The 24,591-nt window shown below is 35.4% G+C and overlaps 1 protein-coding gene across 1 annotated transcript in view; it reads left to right on the plus strand.

Moving 5' to 3' along the window:
* Window positions 1–232: 232 nt before the first annotated feature.
* LOC123558409 (uncharacterized) overlaps window positions 233–24,591 on the plus strand; it is a 44,434-nt gene continuing 20,075 nt past the window's right edge. The window contains exons 1-10 of the mRNA XM_053544608.1: window positions 233–807; window positions 3,727–3,907; window positions 4,693–4,799; window positions 5,210–5,335; window positions 12,548–12,736; window positions 14,040–14,152; window positions 14,446–14,566; window positions 15,482–15,829; window positions 22,911–22,988; window positions 24,154–24,391. Coding sequence (XP_053400583.1) covers window positions 750–807; window positions 3,727–3,907; window positions 4,693–4,799; window positions 5,210–5,335; window positions 12,548–12,736; window positions 14,040–14,152; window positions 14,446–14,566; window positions 15,482–15,829; window positions 22,911–22,988; window positions 24,154–24,391 — 1,559 coding nt within the window. The 5' untranslated portion in view covers window positions 233–749. The remainder of the gene's footprint in view (window positions 808–3,726; window positions 3,908–4,692; window positions 4,800–5,209; window positions 5,336–12,547; window positions 12,737–14,039; window positions 14,153–14,445; window positions 14,567–15,481; window positions 15,830–22,910; window positions 22,989–24,153; window positions 24,392–24,591) is intronic.

Here is a 24,591-nt window from a genome sequence, read left to right on the forward strand (position 1 = left end):
TCTGACTATTGACCGACAAATTATTCGGTTAGAGTATACTCGCGCATGCAAATTTTGAGGCATCATTTTTCTTATTATCAATGTGAACGGTTTAAACCTTACGTATATGTTAAATAATTTACCCAAATGAAAAAAAAAAGATCTGTTAAAACTTAACCATATAAAACACAGTAGCACCTCATTTAAAACAAGATTGTAAACGGTTTTAATTTGATTTTTAAACAATGTAATTCGTGATAAGGTAAAGTGCAACTGACAACAAACCGGATGCTTTTTTTGGCGATATTTGGTTTCTAAGACACGATCTTACCTACAACAAAACTGTATCCAGAGATCTCACTTCGATTCATTTTGGAAAAGGGACAGTGTTCTTTCGGAATGAAATACGTAACATGAATAGCGAACTATTGATCACGCTTAACGAACAATGATTTATGCTTTTACATTGGGCTTTAAAAAGAATAATCTCATCTTTCTATCTTTTGAATGTAGGGATAACGCATGTTTTTCGTGTTATAACATCTGCAGAATCCCGTAGTTTTCTCTCCTGTTAAAACACCCCTGAAAAGTGACGAGAATTTAACATAATAGCCGCTTGAAGAAATTACCATTAGTCTTAACGCATGTGTTTAATAGAATCCGTATTAAATCTTTGATACGTTTGTTCTTATTTATTTGAATTTTAATTTATTTAGTTTTTTCTTTATATTTTCGCCATGAGGGAATTAATCTATTGAAGCTGTTTTAATATGAGGGATGGATGGATTACAATATATCTGTCACTATCAGTGATTTTTCTTCCTTCTGGTAAGTGTTTCTGTTTTTTGTTGTTTCTTTTTGTTATTATTATTATATATTTTTTTTGTGTGAATGTTTTTAATTTTCGGTTTTATTTTATTTATCTATGTAACAGTTGAATCAATTACATTGCATATTAATGAAGGGAAATTTCATTTGATTTATATTCTAGTAAATACAATTTAGGCCCTATATAAATAGTTTATAGAAATTTGTGTTGTTTTTTGCTGATTTGGTGGGCGAAACTGCATGATTTATTTTTGTTTAACCAAATCTTCTTAACACTTGATGACCGATATATTAGGATTGACATTTTGAAAGACAACAGTGTTTCAGATATTCGTGAACGAGATAAGGAGAAAAAAGTATTTATCTTATTTCTAACTTCAACAAGTAACTTGCAGATTTACGTTGGTAACAATGCTTCAAATATCTTGTTGTATAGTTGGTGTTCGGAATTTAGTGGAATTCGGTTAAATTACCCTGCTAAATTTCTGTAATGAATTTGACCATCTTTCAATGTGGACTGTACCATAAACTGTTAAAATGGGTGCTTACCAAAACTGACTGAATGGCGAACAGTGCAGATCATGATCAGACCGGAGGGATGCGCAGGCTGATCATGATCTAGACCGGTCACAAAGGCACAACCAATCGTGTCCGGCACGATCAGGGTTAAGGGACACTGTCCCGACAAATTTGCATGAAATTCAGAATAAAAACATAAAAATGGATACTTTATATATATTGAAACACATAAGAACATACACGAAATAAATAATAAGATAAACGAATTTTGAACAAAAAATAGAAATAATTGGTATTGTTAAACAGACGCGACTTAATGGCAGATTAGGGAGGTTAAACAAGTTTCTAACCAGAACGACAATGACATGCTACGTCAGCTATGTAATTGAATTGATTTTTATTGTGTGTGTGTGACTAAATTAGATAGGAGAGAGGATAGAATTTCAAAGCAGAATGCAGGTATAGATGGTCACTCAGTTACATATTAACTAACGTCACTAAAATAAGGAAAAAGAAAATGTGTGTAGGAAAAAATCAATTCTGTGCTTAATCTGGATGGGTCATTGTTCCTTTTTTGCACATGATCCTGAAACCAAAAATGGACCGACACCATAGGTTGTATTCTTCACGTGATCTCTGCTAAAATTTATGTTCTCTCTAAAATAAGTGACCGGGTATTGCAGTGGCAATATAGAAGTCCACTGCCGGTGAAAACTTTGTTATTGTTCGTCCCTTATTGTTTTATTTTTTTTTGCAAATGTGTTAGGACTAAAATAAAAATTTACTAGAACTTAAATAGTGACCTTGACCTACAAGCATAGATCATGTACGCGACACATTGTCTCATCATGGGAAACATTTTTGTTTGCATTACTAAGATAATCCATCAATGCACACAAAGTCATGGAAAAGAAACTATTTTACTTGACCTTCCCTGGTGATCTTGACCTTGGACCGACAACAATAGGTCTTGTGTTCGACACATATTCTACTCAGGAGGAACATTTCTTTGTAGTAATAAAATTCCTTGAATGCATATAAAAGTTATGGAGCGGAAACAAGTTTTTACTTGACCTTAAACAGCAACATTGACCTTTTACCGACAAGCATAGATCGTGTGTTGACAAATTGTCTCATCATGGAGACCGTTTGTGTATAGCTCTTAAATAATCCACCTATGCATATAAGTTAGCGGAAACAATTTTATTTGACCTTCAATCTTGACCTTGACCTATAGCCTAAAAGTAGAAGTCATACACTTGCATAATCTACATATTGCCCTTCATATACCAAATTTTATGAACCTAGGTAATTTATTAAATTAAGCATCTAATTTCAACTTTTCGCGCTAAAAATTTAACGCGAAAAGTCGAAAACTCGAAGTTTTTTACACCACAATTGTCGTGCAAACGTCAGCTTCTCGATCTAGAATCATGCGAGAAAAGTAGAAATTTAAAGCCTTAACTTCAACTTCTCGCGCAAAGATGTCCCACGAAAAGTAGAAATCTTGAAGATTTTGACCCGAGAATTGTCGTGCAAGCAACAACTTGTCGACCCATAATTTAGCGCGAAATGTTGGAATTAAGTGGCCTATCTTCTACTTTTCGTGCCAGTTCTTTGGCCGATAACTTCGCGATATTATCGCTTAAATTTCGACTTTTCGTTCTGGGACTAACTAACTAACCCTAACCCTAGTCCTAACCCTAAACTAAGTAGCCCTAACCCCCTAACCCTAACACCGTCGAAATTTTAGCGATAATATCGCGAAATTATCGGCCAAAGAACTGGCAGGAAAAGTAGAAGTTAAGACTTAAATTTATACTTTTCGCCCTACAAATTCAGTCTATAAGTTGACATTTGCACGACAATTGTTGCGTTACAAACTTCGACTTTTCAACTTTTCGAGGAAATATCTTAGCACGAGAAGTTGAAATTAGCTCTCTTAATTTCTACTTTTCGCGCTTGATTCTAGGTCGAAAAGTTGACGTTTGCACGACAATTGTCGGGTCAAAAACTTCAAGATTTCGACTTTTCGCAGTAAATTTATAGCATGAAAAGTTGAAATTAGATGGTTAATTTCAAGTTTTCGCGTATCTGTCTAGTCGAAAAGTCGATGGCGGAAACAGGATTCCGTATAAACCTGTTCTCCGCAAGTGACTGCAAACTTCCCCCTATGAATCAGAGGTAGAGGACGAATGATTTCAGACACGAAGTCTTATATCAAATCGTCACGGAAAACATACGCCTCGCCCAGGCTCGAACTCACTACCCCAAGATCCATAGATCCGTAGATCTGCGCCCTCCCTAATGAACTAAGCGGGCGAGCTTAACTTTGTCTTTGATACAATTTACTAGTTAAAATACACATTGTTTTTTATTCAACTTGCTGTTTATTTTCAGGTCTCGTGTACGGTGCGTGCACTTTCCCGTCTGATCTACAAGGTAACTGGATTAGCTCTGACAAGGGTACTCTAAACTTTACATCTGACACTATCTGGAAGTATCCACTTCCGGTCTATAATGTTATTACGGAAACCAATTTCGTCTGCGAGGAAAAGAGAGGGGATAAGTACATGCTAAAGTAAGTAAACCCTCTGTTTGAACAAGGGTATGTTTTCACTGTTAAAAGAGATAAAATCCGATGGTTAGTTGTACCCCAAGTAAACACTCATTATCATGATTATAAAATTGGGATTTAGTTTGAATATCAACCGGCCGGGTGCTATTCGTTTTTCAAAGCACTGTGAGACAAGCGTTTGACGCTTTTTAATAAAACTCGTCCAAAAGCCTGTACCGAAAGCGTACCACATTGGTCTTATGCGTACTTCTTATTTGAGCCGTGCCATGAGAAAACCAACATAGTGGGTTTGCGACCAGCATGGATCCAGACCAGCCTGCGCATCCGCGCAGTCTGGTCAGGCTCCATGCTGTTCGCTTTTAAAGCCTATTGGAATTGGAGAAACTGTTAGCGAACAGCACGGAGCCTGACCAGACTGCGCGGATGCGCAGGCTGGTCTGGATCCATGCTGGTCGCACACCCACTATGTTGGTTTTCCCATGGCACGGCTCATTTAAGTATTATATCCGTTTGGAAGGAGACCAACTAAATTTCTGTTGAAGATACCGAATGCTTACATTTCCTTTCGGTGAATATCTTAGGATATGACTTTCAGTTTAACAAATTAAGTAACGTTAGATATGTCAGCCTTCGATAAATGATACAGCACGCGGCTAGCATCTCTGGGGTTCTTGATTTCACTGGCCTGTGTTATCTATAGTCTGAAAGGTTTTCTCGCTTTTATGATAATGTTACAGTAAGGCTGCAGGAGATACATTCAAACCCAATTTTTATCTATTGATTTTCAGATCTCAGACTACATTTGTTGTAATACTGCCGCCATCTTACTTCGCATACATTTGTCTTGAGCTTCACCCAATTTCCAGCTACAAGTACTGGTACCAGGTTGCCAATGGTATGTGCTATCAAGCATATTTTGCATTTTACATAGGTACATCAAGTCTTGTTTTTTAACACGATTTAGGCGTTTCTTAATATTTTAAAGCAAATTTCGACGTCCTTCATACTAGTAAGCGCTTTGCAACATACCGTTATTAACAATTTTATTTTGCTTCTGACCAAAATGAGGTCAGAAAATAAGCTATTACGATAAAACTATCCAAAAGCAACAATGTTGTATGATAAACTCAGAAATAAAGGTCTTTCCCATGTATCTGTCAACTTTATTAATGTTGTAGAATTTATTTCGGTTGAGGAAATCTTTCTCAATTTTGCATTACATCGATATAGTATGACTACAACATAAAATTATGTCAAACTGAATATAAAATTATGTCAAACCTGAAAACAGATGTTTTATTGTAGATATACACTCGAAAGTAAAGCTGAGAGTACATTTGCAATTTTATCATATCAATGTCGATTTTGCGACCGCCTGCAATAGAAGCGAACCATACGAGACAGCTACATTCAACACTTTAGTCAAGGAAGGTGAGTTGTCTGCCATGCAAATGTATTTTCAAAGGCAGTGCTCCTTACCTCACTCCTAATTATACACTATACTACGTATCAATACGCAGTTACAATGCTGAGAAGAATTTAGCAGCCCAATGGTCTAGTGGTAGCTAGATGCTCTTTAGTTTCTGATACTAATGTACGAAGTCAAGCCGATCTTTCCGGGTCACACATTAAACCGGAATCCACCTAAAAACCGGAAAACACCGGAATACACTTTCTATAACCGGAATACACCTGTATTTTTTTAATTAAAGGTATTTTTGAAGGTTTTTTGATATAATTCAATCATACATGTATATATCATAAATAATCAACATACCAAAGGAAAATACAATACGTTCACGCAAAACGATTTTATAAGAGATTGAAATTCGGCGACCGCTGGGGAAATTACCATAACCGAAATACACCCGTATTTCTTCAACAAATGCTATTTTTGAAGTGGTTTTTGACTGAATCCAAAAATATATATCATAAATAATTAATTTTCAAAATGAAATTAATATACTTTTGCGCATTACGTTTTGTACATGATTGAAAATCTGCGAAGGCACTGGAAATTTGCGTATTCGTAAATGAATTTCCATGCCCTAAAATTCTCTAATGTACACCCGTATTTCTTAAATGAATCGTATTTTTAGGGTTTATGATAGAATTCAACTAGAACTGTCACAGGAGTGACTCATACCCCCACCATACGGTCTTGTCACAGAAGAATGGCAACCATAAGAAATCTTAAAAATACTTTGGAGTACTTCATCCTGGGCTTCCACATATAAGTAATACTAGTATAATACTAGTATAGTAATACTAGTAAATATATTAAATCACTAATAGTAGAGATACACTAAAAGTGAATACAAAAAAGTGTCTTACTGACCCATGTTACCACAGAAAAATGTTTTTACTTTTTACATTGGACTTACAATAAAAAAGTTAGAAAAATACCTAAAATATTGAAAATCTAAAAATAGGATTTCTAAAAATAGACTAATTCCTGCAATTTAAGGGGAAGAAACTCAGTACAAAAGTTCAAAAAAAGTTACTTCTCTTTGGCTCTAAGCCAATCAGAATGAGATAAAGTGAAAATACATCAAAATTAACCTTAAATTCTAGGTAAAAGGGGACACAGTTCAAGAAAAATTAGTGCCAGAGTTATGCATCTTGTGTCACATGATGTGGGTGATGAGGTGGAACATCTATTTTAAGTCTGAATCAAATCCATTCAGTAGTAACTGAGATATTGTGAAAATACATCAAAATTAACCTTAAATTCTAAGTAAAAAGGGGCATAATTCATGAAAAATTGGTGTCAGAGTTATGCACCTTGTGTCACATGATGTGGGTGATGAGGTGGAACATCTATTTTAAGTTTGAATCAAATCCATTTTGTAATAATTGAGATATAGTGAAAATACATCAAAATCAACCTTAAATTTAAAGTAAAAGGGGACATAATTCATAAAAAATTTATGTCAGAGTTAAGCACCTTATGTCACATTATCTGGGTGATGAGGTGGAACAACTATTTTAAGTTTGAATCAATTCCATTTAGTAATAACTGAGATATAGTGAAAATACAACAAAATTAACCTTAAATTCTAAGTAAAAGGGGACATAATTCATGAAAACTAGGTGTAAGAGTTATGCACCTTGTGTCACATGATGTGGGCACATGATGTGGGTGATGAGGTGGAACATTTATTTTAAGTTTGAATCAAATCCATTCAGTCGTAACTGAGATATAGTGAAAATACATCAAAATCAACCTTAAATTCTAAGTAAAAAGGGGCATAATTCATAAAAAAATGGTGTCAAGAGTTATGCACCTTGTGTCACATGATGTGGGTGATAAGGTGGAACATGTATTTTAAGTTTGAATCAAATCCATTTGGCAATAACTGAGATAATAGATTTCGGGACGCGACGGGATGGGACGGGACGCGACGAAACTGACTCCTATATACCCCCCTCAAACATGTTTGGTGGGGGTATAACTAAAGTCAAAGATCGAGATGCACGTGGCAGCGTTTTGTAATGGATGTCGAATCGCTAATCCTTCGGCTGGTGACACGCTGTGTATTGTGTATTATGAACGGCAACGGCCGAGGGTAATATTGATTTTTAGGCAAGATAGAAAGAACTTTTTGCAAAGAAATACACATTATAAAAAACAGATTTCCAGTACAGCAAAAATATAAGTTATACACACTTTGTACCAATTTGTCTTTCTTTGTACCAATCCAATATGGCCAACTTTTGTAGAGTTAATTCCCTTAGTAATGGTAAAGTCCAAGTATATCCGATTTTGTGCGCATGCGCAATCCTTTTGGCGCCAATCGCCATTTTGTAAATTATCTTCCCTTTGCAAGGAGTTACTCCCCTTTGTAACATGTCCGCCGCCATCTTGAAAATCAGGCGATCGTCTAGGTAGGTCGGTGTTGATGTAAACAACACTTCGTACGGCTTATCCTAAGTAATCCGTACCCCACCCACTTATTTTTTAAAGGTGAAGGGTCCAAATTCTTCGACCATTTATAGGGACCGGAAGTCCAAACCGGGTGCAGTTCCAGGCTCTAAGGCGTCATACCGGAGGATTCACCGAAGGGTTTTCCCCTAGCCCGTCTCATTTCCGGTAGACCCCTTTCCCTATGTTCAAGCTCAAAACCTAACATTTTTATTATTGGTCCGATTTTGATAATTCCAACGGATTTCCATAGTAACGTGTGTTGGTAAGACACTTTTTTGGTGTCCGTTTTGTGATAGGACCCCCCCCCCCCCCCCCCATTTTAGGTATTTCTTCCCTCTTCTTTGGCCCCAATTACTAGACTTTCTTATACATGAAAAGTTGGTGTCAGAGTTATGCACCTTTTGTCACATGACTTGGTTGATAAAGTGGAACATCTATTTTAAGCTTGAATCAAATCCATTTAACAATAACTGAGATATAGTACAAATGCATGAAAATTAACCTTAAATTCTAAGTAAAAGGGGGCATAATTCATGAAAAGTTGGTCAGAGTTATGCACCTTGTGTCACATGATGTGGTTGATAAGGTGGAACATCTATTTTAAGTTTGATCAAATCCATTTAACAATAACTGAGATATAGTACAAATGCATGAAAATTAACCTTAAATTCTAAGTAAAAGGGGGCATAATTCATGAAAAGTTGGTGTCAGAGTTATGCACCTTGTGTCAGATGATGTGGTTGATAAGGTGGAACATCTGTTTTAAGTTTGAATCAAATCCATATAGTAATAACCAAGATAATAGAGTTCGGGACGCGACGGGACGGGACGGGACGGGACGCGACGGACGCGACAAAACTGACTCCTATATACCCCCCAAACATGTTTGGTGGGGGTATAATCATATCTAAAATAAATAATTAATTTACAAAAGTAAAAATTAAAATGCGCATAACGTTTCATACAAGGTTGCAAATTTGTTGAGCGCACGGGAAATTTGCGCACTCTTGGATGAACCACAATCGCCATAATTTTGTTATATTTTAACTTAGGTAGGTAAATTTCTTTCAAGTTTCGAATTTTTGGTTCAAATTATTTCAAAATAATCTTTTTATGCTATAATATAATATTCCTTTATGAAATATAGTGTAACCGTATCAGCTTCTTTAATTTGTTATTAAAAGCGAATGTACATAAACTGACAGGTAAATGTGTCAAACGATAATAGCGGATATCCTACCTCTATGACCTATTTGCCCTCAAGGAATTTACATTATTGTTTAAGAAGAATATCTTAAAAGTAAAGTGTCGTATCAAAAATATACATGTACTAAGATGTATTTAAAACCGCAACGACATCATATTGCTTTATTTAAAACCACATTTCTATTTACGTTCACGAGGTCACGTAACCTATTATGCCTCACTGACAGAAATCTGTTTGCCAAAAATTACGGAATCCTGTTTCCGCCATCGACTTTTCGACTAGACAGATACGCGAAAACTTTAAATTAAGCATCTAATTTCAACTTTTCGTGCTATAAAACCGCGCAAAGTCGAAATTTTGAAGTTTTTGACCCGACAATTGTCGTGCAAACGTCAACTTTTCGACCTAAAATCAAGCGCGAAAATTAGAAATTAAGAGAAGTAATTCCAACTTCTCGTGCTAAGATATTTCCTCGAAAAGTTGAAAAGTCGAAGTTTGTAACGCGACAATTGTCGTGCAAATGTCAACTTATAGACTGAATTTGTAGGGCGAAAAGTATAAATTTAAGTCTTAACTTCTACTTTTCGTGCCAGTTCTTTGGCCGATAATTTCGCGATATTATCGCTTAAATTTCGACGGTTCTAGGGTTAGGGGGTTAGGGCTACTTAGTTTAGGGTTAGGGCTAGGGTTAGGGTTAGTTAGTTAGTCCCAGAACGAAAAGTCGAAATTTAAGCGATAATATCGCGAAATTATCGGCCAAAGAACTGGCACGAAAAGTAGAAGATAGGCCACTTAATTTCAACATTTCGCGCTAGATTATGGGTCGACAAGTTGATGTTTGCACGACAATTCTCGGGTCAAAATCTTCAAGATTTCTACTTTTCGTGGGACATCTTTGCGCGAGAAGTTGAAGTTAAGGCTTTTAAATTTCTACTTTTCTCGCTTGATTCTAGATCGAGAAGTTGACGTTTGCACGACAATTTTCGTGTTAAAAACTTCAAGTTTTCGACTTTTTGCGGTAAATTTTTAGCGCGAAAAGTTGAAATTAGATGCTTAATTTCAAGTTTTCGCGTATCAGTCTGGTCGAAAAGTCGATGGCGGAAAGGATTCCGTAAAAAATCGTTTTACACCATTTATTTAAATTGCTGCCGCTTATTCATTATATAAGATTTTTTTTATTTGTTCTTTGTACTTTCTGGTCAAAAGTCTGAATTTTATGGCCATAGTATGTATCATTTATTTACTTTTAGAAAGAAATAAGTAATTAAGATCGCGCTGTTTGAAGTTTTACAAATAATTATGTGAAAATACGACCGTTTTTATAGAATTTTCCCTACATTACTGTCGATATCTTATTAAAATCGCTATAGAATTCAAACTGTATTACTTCTTAAGCGGTGTTGAAAACTTGAAGCGATAATATTAAAAAATGAATGCACTACGCGCGTTTTTTTGTACGTGTTGATTAACAAAAGTAACGCCGAGCGATGTAAATTAGATATTACGATAGGTCGCACGGGCTCGTGGAATGGAAAATTACCGGCATGATGTTTTGTATCTTTACGATTCCCGGGTAAATTCCAGTCAATCCAAATAATAAGTTTGTTGACGTTTTTCACGATGTAATTTCTGAATTTTGGTAAAGTTACGACGTAAAAACACTTTTCCTAAATTTTCGGAGTGGACTGGAATTAATAAAACTGATTTTAACAAAATAAGGAATTCTGTAAATGAAACACTGAAAATGTATTTAAAGGAAGACTGTTGATAAAGGAAAACGACTACGATACCCGAGACATTATGATCGAGACTTAGTGCATCCTGGAGAGATGGAAGGAGGAACGAAAATGTTTAAATCTACAATACATCGCTGTTTTAACATATTGATACGTTAAAGTACATGAAAAATAAAAACTTATACTGATATATAAAGTTTTAGTTAAAGTTTTATACAGTGTTTCTTTTGCGGACAAAGCTCTAATTCACTGAGAAAGGTTGAGCGTGCTGTCTTACGAACAGTTGTTGTTGAAATATATTTTTAATAAAACATACATTTTAAAACAGATAGCTTTTTAATAGCTGTATCAATAACAATGACATTATGGTCTTATATGTACCAATGTAGATATTTAGGACAGTCTGTAAACAATTGTTCTATCTCCTTTTCATTATAAATAGACTGTTTTAAACTTTTAAATGGCACTGTCTTAGTAGTTATATGTCTAATTCCTAGATTTTAGATAGTTAATATAAAATTTTAATTAGTGGTAATACTAGTCAAAGTAAATATGAATATGTTTTAAAAATTTTGTCTGGCTTTTTATAGTAGAAATCAATTTTATCTCAGTCTCTTATAATTCATACATGAATGACATTGTACATTGTATTATTGTTTCTATAACCTATGTTGTATATTGATGTACTGTACAGTGAAGAGACTATAATAAATAAATAAATAAATATAATCTATATACCTGTTTTTCTTCAATTTTTCAATTTGCAATTATAACGACAAGTATGAAATTAAATAAAAGCTAATCATATTTATCTGCACTTACCTTTTCAGACATTATTTGTCACATGTCGCATATATGTGCTTACAAATATACTGATTAACTGATATAATCAATAGGTGTGATAATCTAATCAAACTCTATCAGGACTAATCAGAGGCACGTGTTTGTTACGCTGCATATATTCAAAGCATATTAATTGTGCTTTGGAAATAAGCGCAGTAAACGTTTTTTATATTTATAACATAACATAACATAACATATATTTATTTTATTTGGCATTAAACTGCAATAGCACATTTATAGACACAATATTCATACATGTAATGTGTAAATACATAATTGAAGTTTCAAAACTTACATATCCGTTTTACAGAGAAGTTCATGTTAATACACAGACTATATTTCATCGAAATTTTATGTAATGGAGATCTCATTTCAGTACAACAAATATAATAGGAACATTCAGTACAATGTGGTATATCGTATATGATGTTAATATAAGTATATTAAAATCAATAGAGAATTTCACATTATTACACAATATTAATATGATGTAACCCACTGGAGTAATATTTCAATGTATTACGACATTCATACATGACGCTCTTTGAACGCAAAATATAAATATTTCGCAACACTATTTAATATTCTATGATTTTTGGAAGACATCAATAATTCAAATTTCTTTAAAGTTGGCCATCTACAAAAATAGGGTTTGAGAAATTGTTTACGTATACTGTAATACTTTGGACATACAAGCAAAAAATGGAATTAGTTTAATGTGTGACCGATCTTTCCCAGTAAAGACGGCTTGGCGTATATCGGTGCTACACACTGGATATGTTAAAGAGCAAGACTGTCTATTAGCAAAGAGCTTAACTAAGATTGCCAGACTGATCTCTCTCTCTCTCTCTCTCTCTCTCTCTCTCTCTCTTAAAACTATAAATCTACTGGAGATACCGTTTTTTTGCATCTGATCATTCTATTTCTAGGTGCATTAGAAGATGGTCTTGTCGAAGCAACTTGTCCATTTGAATTATTTCATACATTTTCTAATGGAAGTTTGACCTCAGCAGATGATTCAACGTCATGTGTCAACACGACGTTGGACGTATGTACAGAAAGAACACAGATGCGTGTTACGTACGACCCTTCCTGCGATGCCTCATTGAAAATTTCAAGTTTGTAGTTTTATATATACATTCTATCCATCGATATAAATCAATTTAAGCATGCTGCTATTTTCTATATTTCACTATATACCATTATTTGTTCATCCGTTTTTCCTTTATTATTAAAAAAGGTCATTTAATCACCAGGTTTTTGTTTTTGAATATTTAATTGAATGCCAATGTTATCAGCGCATCACGAAGGAAGCTATATCCAGTTCATAATAGACCTTTCTAACGTAAACGTAAATCGGAAACGGAATACTGAATTCGTAAATGTTATTTGCAACTAATGGTCTAAGGGAGATACTATTGCATTAATATTGGATGAAATTGTCTCCCCTAGACCACAAATTAGCCTAAAATTTTACGAATTCAGTATTCCGTTTCGTAATTACGTTTACGTTAGAAAGGTCTAATAAGAAATGATTAATTCGTAATCGAATAGTATAACGTGATAGCTAAACGCGATGAATCGGTTAAATATGTGTATTCAGATCGTAGAAGCTTAGAAGACTGTTACTGCTCCTAGGCAACACTTGCAAACAGATATAGAATCTACAAATAACAAAATGTTAACGACGCAGCGCAGTCCGTCTTAATCAAACATAAAAGACGTTGGTTTATTTCATGTTAAATGACGTAGGAGTCAATGTTGACATGTTTTAGAATTGTCAATAATTGTCTGTTATTTGTTGTTTTGTTTTATGTAAATGTGTTTGAATTTCAGTAGATCTAATATGTTCAATACCGATCATTTCCACCTCTAGATCAATATATATATGTAATATAAAAATGACGGTAGACTATAAATTTATCTGAGAGCCCGCCCGCTTAGCTCAGTAGGTAGAGCGTTGGTCTTAAGGATCGCGGGGTCGAACCTCGGGCGGGGCGTATGTTCTCCGTGACTATTTGATAAAAGACGTTGTGTCTGAAATCATTAGTCCTCCATCTCTGATTCATGTGGGGAAGTTGGCAGTTACTTGCGGAGAACAGGTTTGTGCTGGTACAGAATCCAGGAACACTGGTTAGGTTAACTGTCCGCGGTTACATGACTGAAATACTGTTGAAAAACGTAGTTAAACCAAAAACAAAACAAAACAAACAAACAAAAAAAAAAACACACACACACACATATTTTTACCTGAACATTTAAATATGTAGCGTTTTTAGAAATAAGCTTTTATTCCAGCTGTGTAAACTAGAAGGAATTCTAGTAATAAGCACAAAGATGCGCAAGTTTATAAGGTCAAAGACTAGCATTTCAAAGAATAGGGAACGAATATCAGTTAACCTTTCATTCTCGTTTAAACAGGTGAAGGTATGAATATCTGCTTATTGGAACAGACCAACGGCACTTCCGGTGTGACGTATTTGCACGTGTGGAACAATGACACAACATTGACCATGCGGAGGATCAATTGTTATGTAAACATAATTTCAACCATTCATAACATTTATGAAATTTTATCGTATTATTCGTACTATTTATATTGTTTCGAAAACTACTCGTAGATTCATTTCTTAAACAAATCAAATGTACTGGGCTATGTTTCACTAAAACTAAAACAGATTATGTCCTTTCAAACGTGTAATATCTTTAACGTGTACATGGTGTATTCCATAAAATACATGCATAAGGTTTTATAACAAAAAAAAATCGTTTTCTGTTTTCAGCTGATGGGACTGTCAATTATTTACAAATTATGATATATTTACAGGCATTTGAAAAATCAGGAGATGTAATGACGGCCACTTTATACCCGGGAGCATGCCAACCTGACCAGACTTCCATGGTGGTGTCTGACCCGGGTATAAAAGTCCAGTATAAATCAATTACAAGTAAGTATATTGTACCTCCACATTTCACAGAAAAAATTATCAAGTTCTTACTTGTATTCCGTTTCTGATTTTCTCGTATTGAACGCCAACTTGCCTTTGAAAAAAGGTCCTTAAACATGTTAAGAAGCAGATATATGCACCAAACATCATGCCGCGGAAAGAAGCATGTAAATTGAAAACTGAGAGGGTCGTCATGAAGCGAGTGAATTATCAGTGTATGTTGTTGTATACATATAATATCAAATAAAGTGGAAATTCGATATCTCGAACCTGCTATCTCAACACTACGGCTATCTCGAAGACATTTTAAGTATGTGCACAAAATATCATTTTCAGTCGAATTCCGGTTATCTCGAAGTAAAATGATCAATGCTTTGGAAATTGAGATACCGACTTTCAACTGCATGTATACATATAATAAGAGACATATCATGGTACAGCAAAAAGCAGTACTTCTCTTCACTAACTGTGTAAGCTTTATTTTAAATCATCTTTTTTTTTACATTTCAGAAACCTGTCGTAAGTATACAGTCGCTTTGTGTGTTTGAACATCTTTCTGAAATAATGTCCAGAAAAAAATATGATGAATAAAAAAATTATTATGTAAAATGATCCGATCAAGCGATTATATGTAAATAATTTTAATACAATAGTTGTATAAAGTGTATAGTCTTAACATCGGGGCGCCCTCAACTTTGAGATTGGGTGGCCAACATATGCTTTGCCAAACACCCCACCCACCCAATCCCAACTTTAGTTTTCATAAAGAAGGGTAAATGAAGGTGAACTAGCCTATTTGAAAGGGCATTTTAAATGCACTGGCATGCATTTTCTTTTATTTCAACACTAATTTTTTAGATCAAGTTTATTTTCAATTTACATGCATATTATATACTAAGTTTATTTACATTTCAGAGGACACATCGGAAGGTGGACCACAAACTATTTATTTTGCTGCAATAATTCTTGGTGCTCCCGCATTTATAATATTACTTGTTTTAATAATCTGCATTATTTGCAAGACAAAGTGTAGATGCATAACAAAACTGTGCAAAAAGAATAAAATAGGTCATTCTGACGCTTCACTGGCGTCCTCAATGGAGGACGGTATGGAACCGTATCTGCGCGCGATGAAACGTGTCGACCAACCACGAGGCGTGTTTGTTGCTAGGAAACCAATTAAGCTTGGACCAATCATAAAGCCACGTTTGGAACCGCCGCCGAAGGTGGAGCTACTCTATGACGTGGAACCAAGACCAACCAGTAGCAGATTAATGTTTAGAAGATCCACATTTCTTAGCCAGCTCAGTTTGAAATGCAAAGACGACGAGCCAAATGGGAATAATAATAACAATAAAAATAGTGATAATATATTTTGAGTTAAAATATGAAATGCATACATTATATTTAATTATGAATAATTGTGCAAGATATCAAGGTATGACTCCTTTGCCATTTTCCGAGTGAATTTTGTTATACTTGCATATCATTTAGAATGTATAGTCAAATAATAGCTTGTGTTTATATCTAAAAACATAAGATGTGGTCGAGATAACATGAATGTCTAAGTAAAGACCTTTGTTCTTCTGTGAAGCTCGGTCATAGCTGATTTATATTGTTCTATTAATACTGAACAATATCATTAACAGTGACAAAAGTATCCGTGCTTCATATCTCATCATCCCTTTGTTTGCAAATAAGTAAGCATGTGTATGTTTTTTACCTGTATCGATTTATTTTGCTGCATATTTAACATGATACACTTGACTGAGCATGTAATGGATACAAGGGTAACGTCAAAGGAATCCGATTTCCCGTATGGCGCCGCCATCTTGGACTCATGCATATTCATTACAGATAGCCTCTAGCCCAATATGTGTTTATGCATAATCAATCTTTATTCCAGTCTTTAAATAGTGCAATACAACTACGTAAAATAACAGAACAAGAAGACAAAATAATAAAGTTTAAATCATGTAACTCCTCGATTAAATATAATTATAATAGTAAAGAATCGAGATTAATGAAATAAATATGCATCATCTAAAAATAGACTCCCGCTAAAAATTACTTAATAAAATTGTCCCTGGCCACGTGATTCATTTAGCTTCTAACGTTTCAAATTTGCAAGTCATTTCTTTTGCGTACTTTTTTACTTCCTGATTTGTTTTTCGAATCGTAAACGCATGTACGAAATTTCTTTGTGTTAAGTGTGCGGGTACTCGCTGGTGTAGTCGCGTGATGAAATATCAGGAAGTGAAATACAGACTGCAAGACAAATGCTTCCAATAGCATAATATGTACTGCACTTGCTTATATTAAAAAAAAAGCTTTGGGTTATGATAAAACTTTTAATACTTAGATTAGTTCTTAAATAGATCTAATTAAGTTTGCACAAAAAATGACAAAACATATTTTTCTCATTGCATTATTCAACATTTGTTACATTATGCTAAAATAATATCCCTTAAAAAGAATATTTTATATGTGCTAGAAGGAACCTTTTGGTAAGCTAAATCTTGTATGATATATTAAATTCGGGTCGGATTTTTTTTTGCGACTCTATAGCACAACATTGTATAGTACATTGACAAGTGTATGTGTTTTAACAAACTTTTCGATAACAATTTTATGATGCTGTAATCATGGTGTGTATGCCTATCGGATCCCTCTCTGTAGTAATTGAGAAAACGGATCCCTCTCTGTTCGCGCACAGGACCCTCTTTGTGGTAAACAATGAACTTCAAAGTCAGGGAGCTCGGCAAATCGAAATTTTCGTCCTGAACACATTTTTGTGCATGAAAACTTATAAACCACGGAAAGACGTAGCTATGTACTATTGCTTTTTTATCGTTACATTCGTTTTATCAGTTGACACAAGTCCAAACGAAGATGAAATGAAGCAAGAGGTACTGGCTCGGATGAACATCGTGCGATGTTTATGAAACTTAAATACGACTTTCCTTGAATATAGCAAGTATCTTATACACAACACTATACATATAAACGTATGAACAGTGTGTTTACACAAATATTACGAAGTGATTGTTTACATTTTGAAATATGAATTTGGTCCAATATATCTTTAAGGTATAATTGTATGTCTTCAATTGCAATATACATGTAATGACTGGCGGTGCTTTCCTTGGACACTGCATTTATCTCTTTAAATGTTTTCGAGAAAAACTATTCTAACGTAATTTTATGTTTTTACTGTATTATCTGTGATAATATTATACACTTTTGCTGTTGCATGTACCAATAAAATAAATCGGTTTATTAAACGTTTGTTTTCAAATGGTTACAGTTAGTAAGTGTAGGTAGCAGAATGTGAACAGAAACTGCAGTAGCAATTGTCAGACTTTGTATATCTGATATATTGATAACGTAACAAATGAACACAGACAGTGCTTGACTAGTTTTCCTCCTATCATTTCTATAATTATAATTGAATTGCTGTAAATAATAGGATTTGGGTCATTTATAGACGATTGGGGTTAATTAAAGTGATAGCTTAATCCAAGCATTACACATTATTTATATACAATATATATATGTTAGAGCAAGCACTCGTTTTAAAATACTATGTTTGAATTTGGACCAACCAGAAACAATTTCTATAAATAGCACCAATCAAAGCGCACTTCTGCTAGAGTATAGATAGGTAGACGAATAACAGTTAAATCATTCTGTATCTAGCGACTTATGTAAACACATCGGGGATTAAACTTAAAATTTATCCGAGTACCTTGATAAGAGAGCTATTGCAGCTACACTGTCAGGGCGGATAAATTATATAAAAGAAGACGTTTGAGACTAAAAAGAAGAGTTGCAATATTGGCAATAGGTTTCGAGCTTTAGGACCAGCGCATAGAATCTAAACCTTTAAGGGTAAGACGATAGCAAATACAGGCTGAGCGTCGGAAAGCTGAGAGAGAGCCATATGGTTAGAGGCAGAATGAGCGTCCCAGCTTACATACGAAGTTCAACGTTATTGGCGAAGTACAGCCAAGGCATTGGGGTTATACCTATATGATAGTTTGATGCTATATGCTATAGCATATAGGCGCTGAGCATTCTGGAGTCAGGGCAATCATATTGAGTTACAGCTACAATTAAGATGACATAGGCTGAACATCTATGCGATAGGGCTCGTGCGATATGACTCGTATGTTGTTGATTCAAAGACATCGTCTGACGTGGGCGTCAAAAAAGGACCAGTCAAGTATACTATTTCCAGCCTATAGGAGTTTGAACTAATTATCATAAGTCGAATTAAGGTTGTTAGTTTGAAACATTGAGTGATTTGCCTGATCCCTGAAATTATCTAGCTCATAATTGAAATCATTTACGAATCATTGGTACACGAATCATTTAAGCGAGGTAGCCAGAGAAAAAATTATATATAAGATATATGGTCTCGCCAGCTCTACGTTTTAGTAAAGGACATTCTACATAGTTTGTCAGCTAGTCTGAGACATAGTCACCTTAGCAATTGGACCCATTTCATTGCTCAAGATACTTAAGGCGTAGGCACTTTCCTGGGTAATATAACTCGTATCCTGACAGTAATATATAGCAATGTTATTGCAAAGTTAATACAACTACATAGCGCTAGTAAATAACAATGTATTTCAAATTGAATCCAGCTGCAAAGCGCTAGTTTGTAGCAATATATTGCAAAGTATATCTAAATGCAGTTCGCTACTTTGTAGCAATATATTGCAACGTAAATATAACTACATATCACTAGTTGTTGTCAATGTATTGCAAAGTTAATCCAACTGCATATCACTAGTTGTTGTAAATATATTGCAAATCTAATCCAAATGCATATCGCTAGTTGGCATCAGTGTATTGCAAAAGTAATCAAACTGCATATCGCTAGTTGGTAGCAATATTAGGTAATTGTAAATTGACTGCTGTTTGGTTTTTATCCACTACATGTATTGCAACTGCATACCACTAGTCGGTGGCAATGAATTGCAAAGTTAATGTATTGCAAAGTTAACCTTACTGCATATTGATAGTTTGTGGAAATATATTGCAAAGTAAATTTCATTGCCTATCTCTAGCTGGTAGCAATATATTGAAAAGTTAATGCCACTGCATATCGCTAGTCGGTGGCAATGTATTTCAAGGTTAATGCAACTGCATATCGCTAATCGGCGGCAATGTATTGCAAAGTTAATGCAGCTGCATATCGCTAGTCGGTTGCAATGTATTGCAAAGTTAATGCAACTACATATCGCTAATCGGCGGCAATGTATTGCAAAGTTAACCTTACTGCATATTGATAGTTTGTGGAAATGTATTGCAAAGTAAATTTCACTACATATCTCTAGCTGGTAGCAATATATTGCAAAGTTAATCTTACTGCATATCGCTAGTCGGTGGCAATGTATTGCAAAGTTAATGCAGCTGCATATCGCTAGTCGGTGGCAATGTATTGCAAAGTTAATGCAGCTGCATATCGCTAGTCGGTTGCAATGTATTGCAAAGTTAATGCAACTGCATATCGCTAGTCGGCGGCAATGTATTGCAAAGTTAACGCAACTGTATCGCCAGTCGGTGGCAATGTATTGCAAAGTTAATGCAACTGCAAATCGCCAGTCGATGGCAATGTGTTGCAAAGTAAATGCAACTGCATATTGCCAGTCGGTGCAATGTGTTGCAAAGTAAATGCAACTGCATATCGCCAGTCTGTGGTAATGTGCTGCAAAGTTAATACAGCTGCATATCGCCAGTCGGTGGCAATGTATTGCAAAGTTAATGCAGCTGCATATCGCCAGTCGGCGGCAATGTATTGCAAAGTTAATGCAGCTGTATATCGCTAGTCGAAGGCAATGTATTGCAAAGTTAATGCAACTGTATATCGCTAGTCGAATGCAATGTATTACACAGTTAATGCAACTGCATATCGCCAGTCGTTGGCAATGTATTGCAAAGTTAATGCAACTGCATATCGCTAGTCGGTGGCAATGTATTGCAAGTTAATGCAACTGCATATCGCTAGTCGATAGCAATGTATTGCAAAGTTAATGCAGCTGCATATCGCTAGTCGGTGGCAATGAATTGCAAAGTAAATTTCATTGCATATCTCTAGCTGGTAGCAATATATTGCAAAGTTAATGCAACTGCATATCGCTAGTCGGTGGCAATGTATTTCAAGGTTAATGCAACTGCATATCGCTAATCGGCGGCAATGTATTGCAAAGTTAATGCAGCTGCATATCGCTAGTCGGTTGCAATGTATTGCAAAGTTAATGCAACTACATATCGCTAATCGGCGGCAATGTATTGCAAAGTTAACCTTACTGCATATTGATAGTTTGTGGAAATGTATTGCGAAGTAAATTTCACTACATATCTCTAGCTGGTAGCAATATATTGCAAAGTTAATCTTACTGCATATCGCTAGTCGGTGGCAATGTATTGCAAAGTTAATGCAGCTGCATATCGCTAGTCGGTGGCAATGTATTGCAAAGTTAATGCAGCTGCATATCGCTAGTCGGTTGCAATGTATTGCAAAGTTAATGCAACTGCATATCGCTAGTCGGCGGCAATGTATTGCAAAGTTAACGCAACTGTATCGCCAGTCGGTGGCAATGTATTGCAAAGTTAATGCAACTGCAAATCGCCAGTCGATGGCAATGTGTTGCAAAGTAAATGCAACTGCATATTGCCAGTCGGTGCAATGTGTTGCAAAGTAAATGCAACTGCATATCGCCAGTCTGTGGTAATGTGCTGCAAAGTTAATACAGCTGCATATCGCCAGTCGGTGGCAATGTATTGCAAAGTTAATGCAGCTGCATATCGCCAGTCGGCGGCAATGTATTGCAAAGTTAATGCAGCTGTATATCGCTAGTCGAAGGCAATGTATTGCAAAGTTAATGCAACTGTATATCGCTAGTCGAATGCAATGTATTACACAGTTAATGCAAATGCATATCGCCAGTCGTTGGCAATGTATTGCAAAGTTAATGCAACTGCATATCGCTAGTCGGTGGCAATGTATTGCAAGTTAATGCAACTGCATATCGCTAGTCGATAGCAATGTATTGCAAAGTTAATGCAGCTGCATATCGCTAGTCGGTGGCAATGAATTGCAAAGTAAATTTCATTGCATATCTCTAGCTGGTAGCAATATATTGCAAAGTTAATGCAACTGCATATCGCTAGTCGGTGGCAATGTATTTCAACGTTAATGCAACTGCATATCGCTAATCGGCGGCAATGTATTGCAAAGTCAATGCAGCTGCATATCGCTAGTCGGTTGCAATGTATTGCAAAGTTAATGCAACTTCATATCGCCAATCGGCGGCAATGGATTGCAAAGTTAACCTTACTGCATATTGATAGTTTGTGAAAATGTATTGCAATGTAAATTTCACTGCATATCTCTAGCTGGTAGCAATATATTGCAAAGTTAATGCAACTGCATATCGCTAGTCGGTGGCAGTGTATTGCAAGGTTAATGCAACTGCATATCGCTAATCGGCGGCAATGTATTGCAAAGTTAATGCAGCTGCATATCGCTAGTCGGTGGCAATGTATTGCAAAGTTAATGCAACTGCATATCGCTAATCGGCGGCAATGTATTGCAAAGTTAACCTTACTGCATATTGATAGTTTGTGGAAATGTATTGCAAAGTAAATTTCACTGCATATCTCTAGCTGGTAGCAATATATTGCAAAGTTAATCGTACTGCCTTTCGCTAGTCGGTGGCAATGTATTGCAAAGTTAATGCAGCTGCATATCGCTAGTCGATGGCAATGTGTTGCAAAGTTAATGCAACTGCATATCGCCAGTCGGTGGCAATGTGTTGCAAAGTAAATGCAACTGCATATAGCCAGTCTGTGGTAATGTGTTGCAAAGTTAATGCAGCTGCATATCGCCAGTCGGTGGCAATGTGTTGCAAAGATAATGCAACTGCATATCGCCAATCGGCGGCAATGTATTGCAAAGTTAATGCAGCTGCATATCGCTAGTCGAAGGCAATGTATTGCAAAGTTAATACAGCTGCATATCGCTAGTCGAAGGCAATGTATTACAAAGTTAATGCAACTCAATATCGCTAGTCGATGGCAATGTATTGCAAGGTTAATGCAACTGCATATCGCTAGTTGGTAGCAATATATTGCAAAGTTAATCTTACTGCATATCGCTAGTCGGTGGCAATGTATTGCAAAGTTAATGCAGCTGCATATCGCTAGTCGATGGCAATGTGTTGCAAAGTTAATGCAACTGCATATCGCCAGTCGGTGGCAATGTGTTGCAAAGTAAATACAACTGCATATCGCCAGTTTGTGGTAATGTGTTAAATTCTTTCATTGCTTGTAGGTGCAGATGGGAATATCTGGTTTGAGGGTTACTGGTCAAGCAGTAACGAGACTCCGCGGAATTACCAGCACGTTGACAGTTAACAGTTAATCGTGTATTACCTTCAGCGGTAGAATCCTTTTCTTATTAGACATATTCCGTAAAATAATAGTATGAATAAACCCAGGTAAATAACGTGGAAACTTCTTTCTTGCCCGACATTCTAACAGTAGTGAGTTTGAAGCGCATGAAGTCAACGTCCTCTAAACAAGAAATACGTTGTTACGTTTCAAAGCCAAAAAGCAACGTTGAATTCCAGGTGAGTTTTATCACATGCATCGCAAAGTTATATAAATTTCAAAAATAACGTTTCATGAATCAAGAATAGTATACTATAAGGAACAAAGAGGAACTATCAAGATAACTAATTTTTATCCGGTTTTACGTAAAAAGAAACAAAACATTTATTACACAATTTTACTTTGGTATACGTCATTTTAATCACGAGAGTCCTCTTTCAGCACCGGCGAAAAGACCGGAAACCCCTGTCTGGTATGCAGCAACAATAAACTTTCTGTTACTTACGCTTTCGTAAAAATAATCAAACAACATATATGCAACTCTCAATTTAGGAACAGTTAAGCGTCGTCTTACGTACGGCACTAAAGTAATTGCCATTTACCCATAGACCAATTAAACATTTCATTTTCAGTTTAATCTAACATTTCATTATTAATAGCTATTTACTCATAGGTTTATCAAACGTTTTATTTTTATTTGCCACTTAGTGACTTACTAAAAGATATATCAAACATTTCATTTTACGCGTTGACGAAACGGTTTGTTGTACGATAACCGTCTTCCAAATCACTAGTTTTCGGTTCAAATTTCCAATTGACTTAAATTAGCCTAATGAAAGTGCAAAAAACAATAGCACAGTCCCAATATATCAATTGAATATTCTTTTGTCTAAATGCATTGTCTTGCGAAAAATCGGTCGGATAGTCAAAGGAAAATGGCGTTAAGTAAAGAAAACCGATACATAATAATTCACAAATTACCACGTCTTTCTGTCGACTTAAATACACCACCCAACCGGTGCTAAGTGAATTTAAATGCTTGATCGCTTTACTATTATTTGGCTACCGTAAACGTATTGTAAAAAATGATAAAAAATATGAAATGAAGATGTTATAACGATTGATAAATATTGACACATGCTATAATCTGAGGATAATGATAGAATAAAATGATATCTATTTACAATTACATTTAACAATGTATGTTACATTGCCAGTATTAATTCTGACTGGATATTGTGTCTGCTGCTGCTGGAGCGCGTGCACTTATCCTAGCGATCTGATTGGTGAATGGTACAGCACGAGCTTCGGAACGCTGGACTTTGTAACAAACCAATCATTTTCAGGCTTTACCTCAGATTTGTCTGCAGCACCTTTGACCTTCACATGTTATGAAGCGTCAGGATCTCTATACGTTTCAATGTGAGTACTGCTATATTCATTTTTAATATGATTCGTATTATTTCCGTGATTTCTCTTTTCCACGTAAGAGATAGTTCTGTCCGATTCTTTTTTATGATCTTAGTATATTACTTAATCCCAAGTCTGTAACTATTGAGCGCTATGTGAAAAACAAAATTAATTCTTGTGCGAGCTGCTAGTTTCTCTTTCAGCGCATATTC

The sequence above is a fragment of the Mercenaria mercenaria genome, chromosome 5, assembly GCF_021730395.1.
Source record: "Mercenaria mercenaria strain notata chromosome 5, MADL_Memer_1, whole genome shotgun sequence".
In the NCBI taxonomy this organism is placed as follows: domain Eukaryota; kingdom Metazoa; phylum Mollusca; class Bivalvia; order Venerida; family Veneridae; genus Mercenaria; species Mercenaria mercenaria.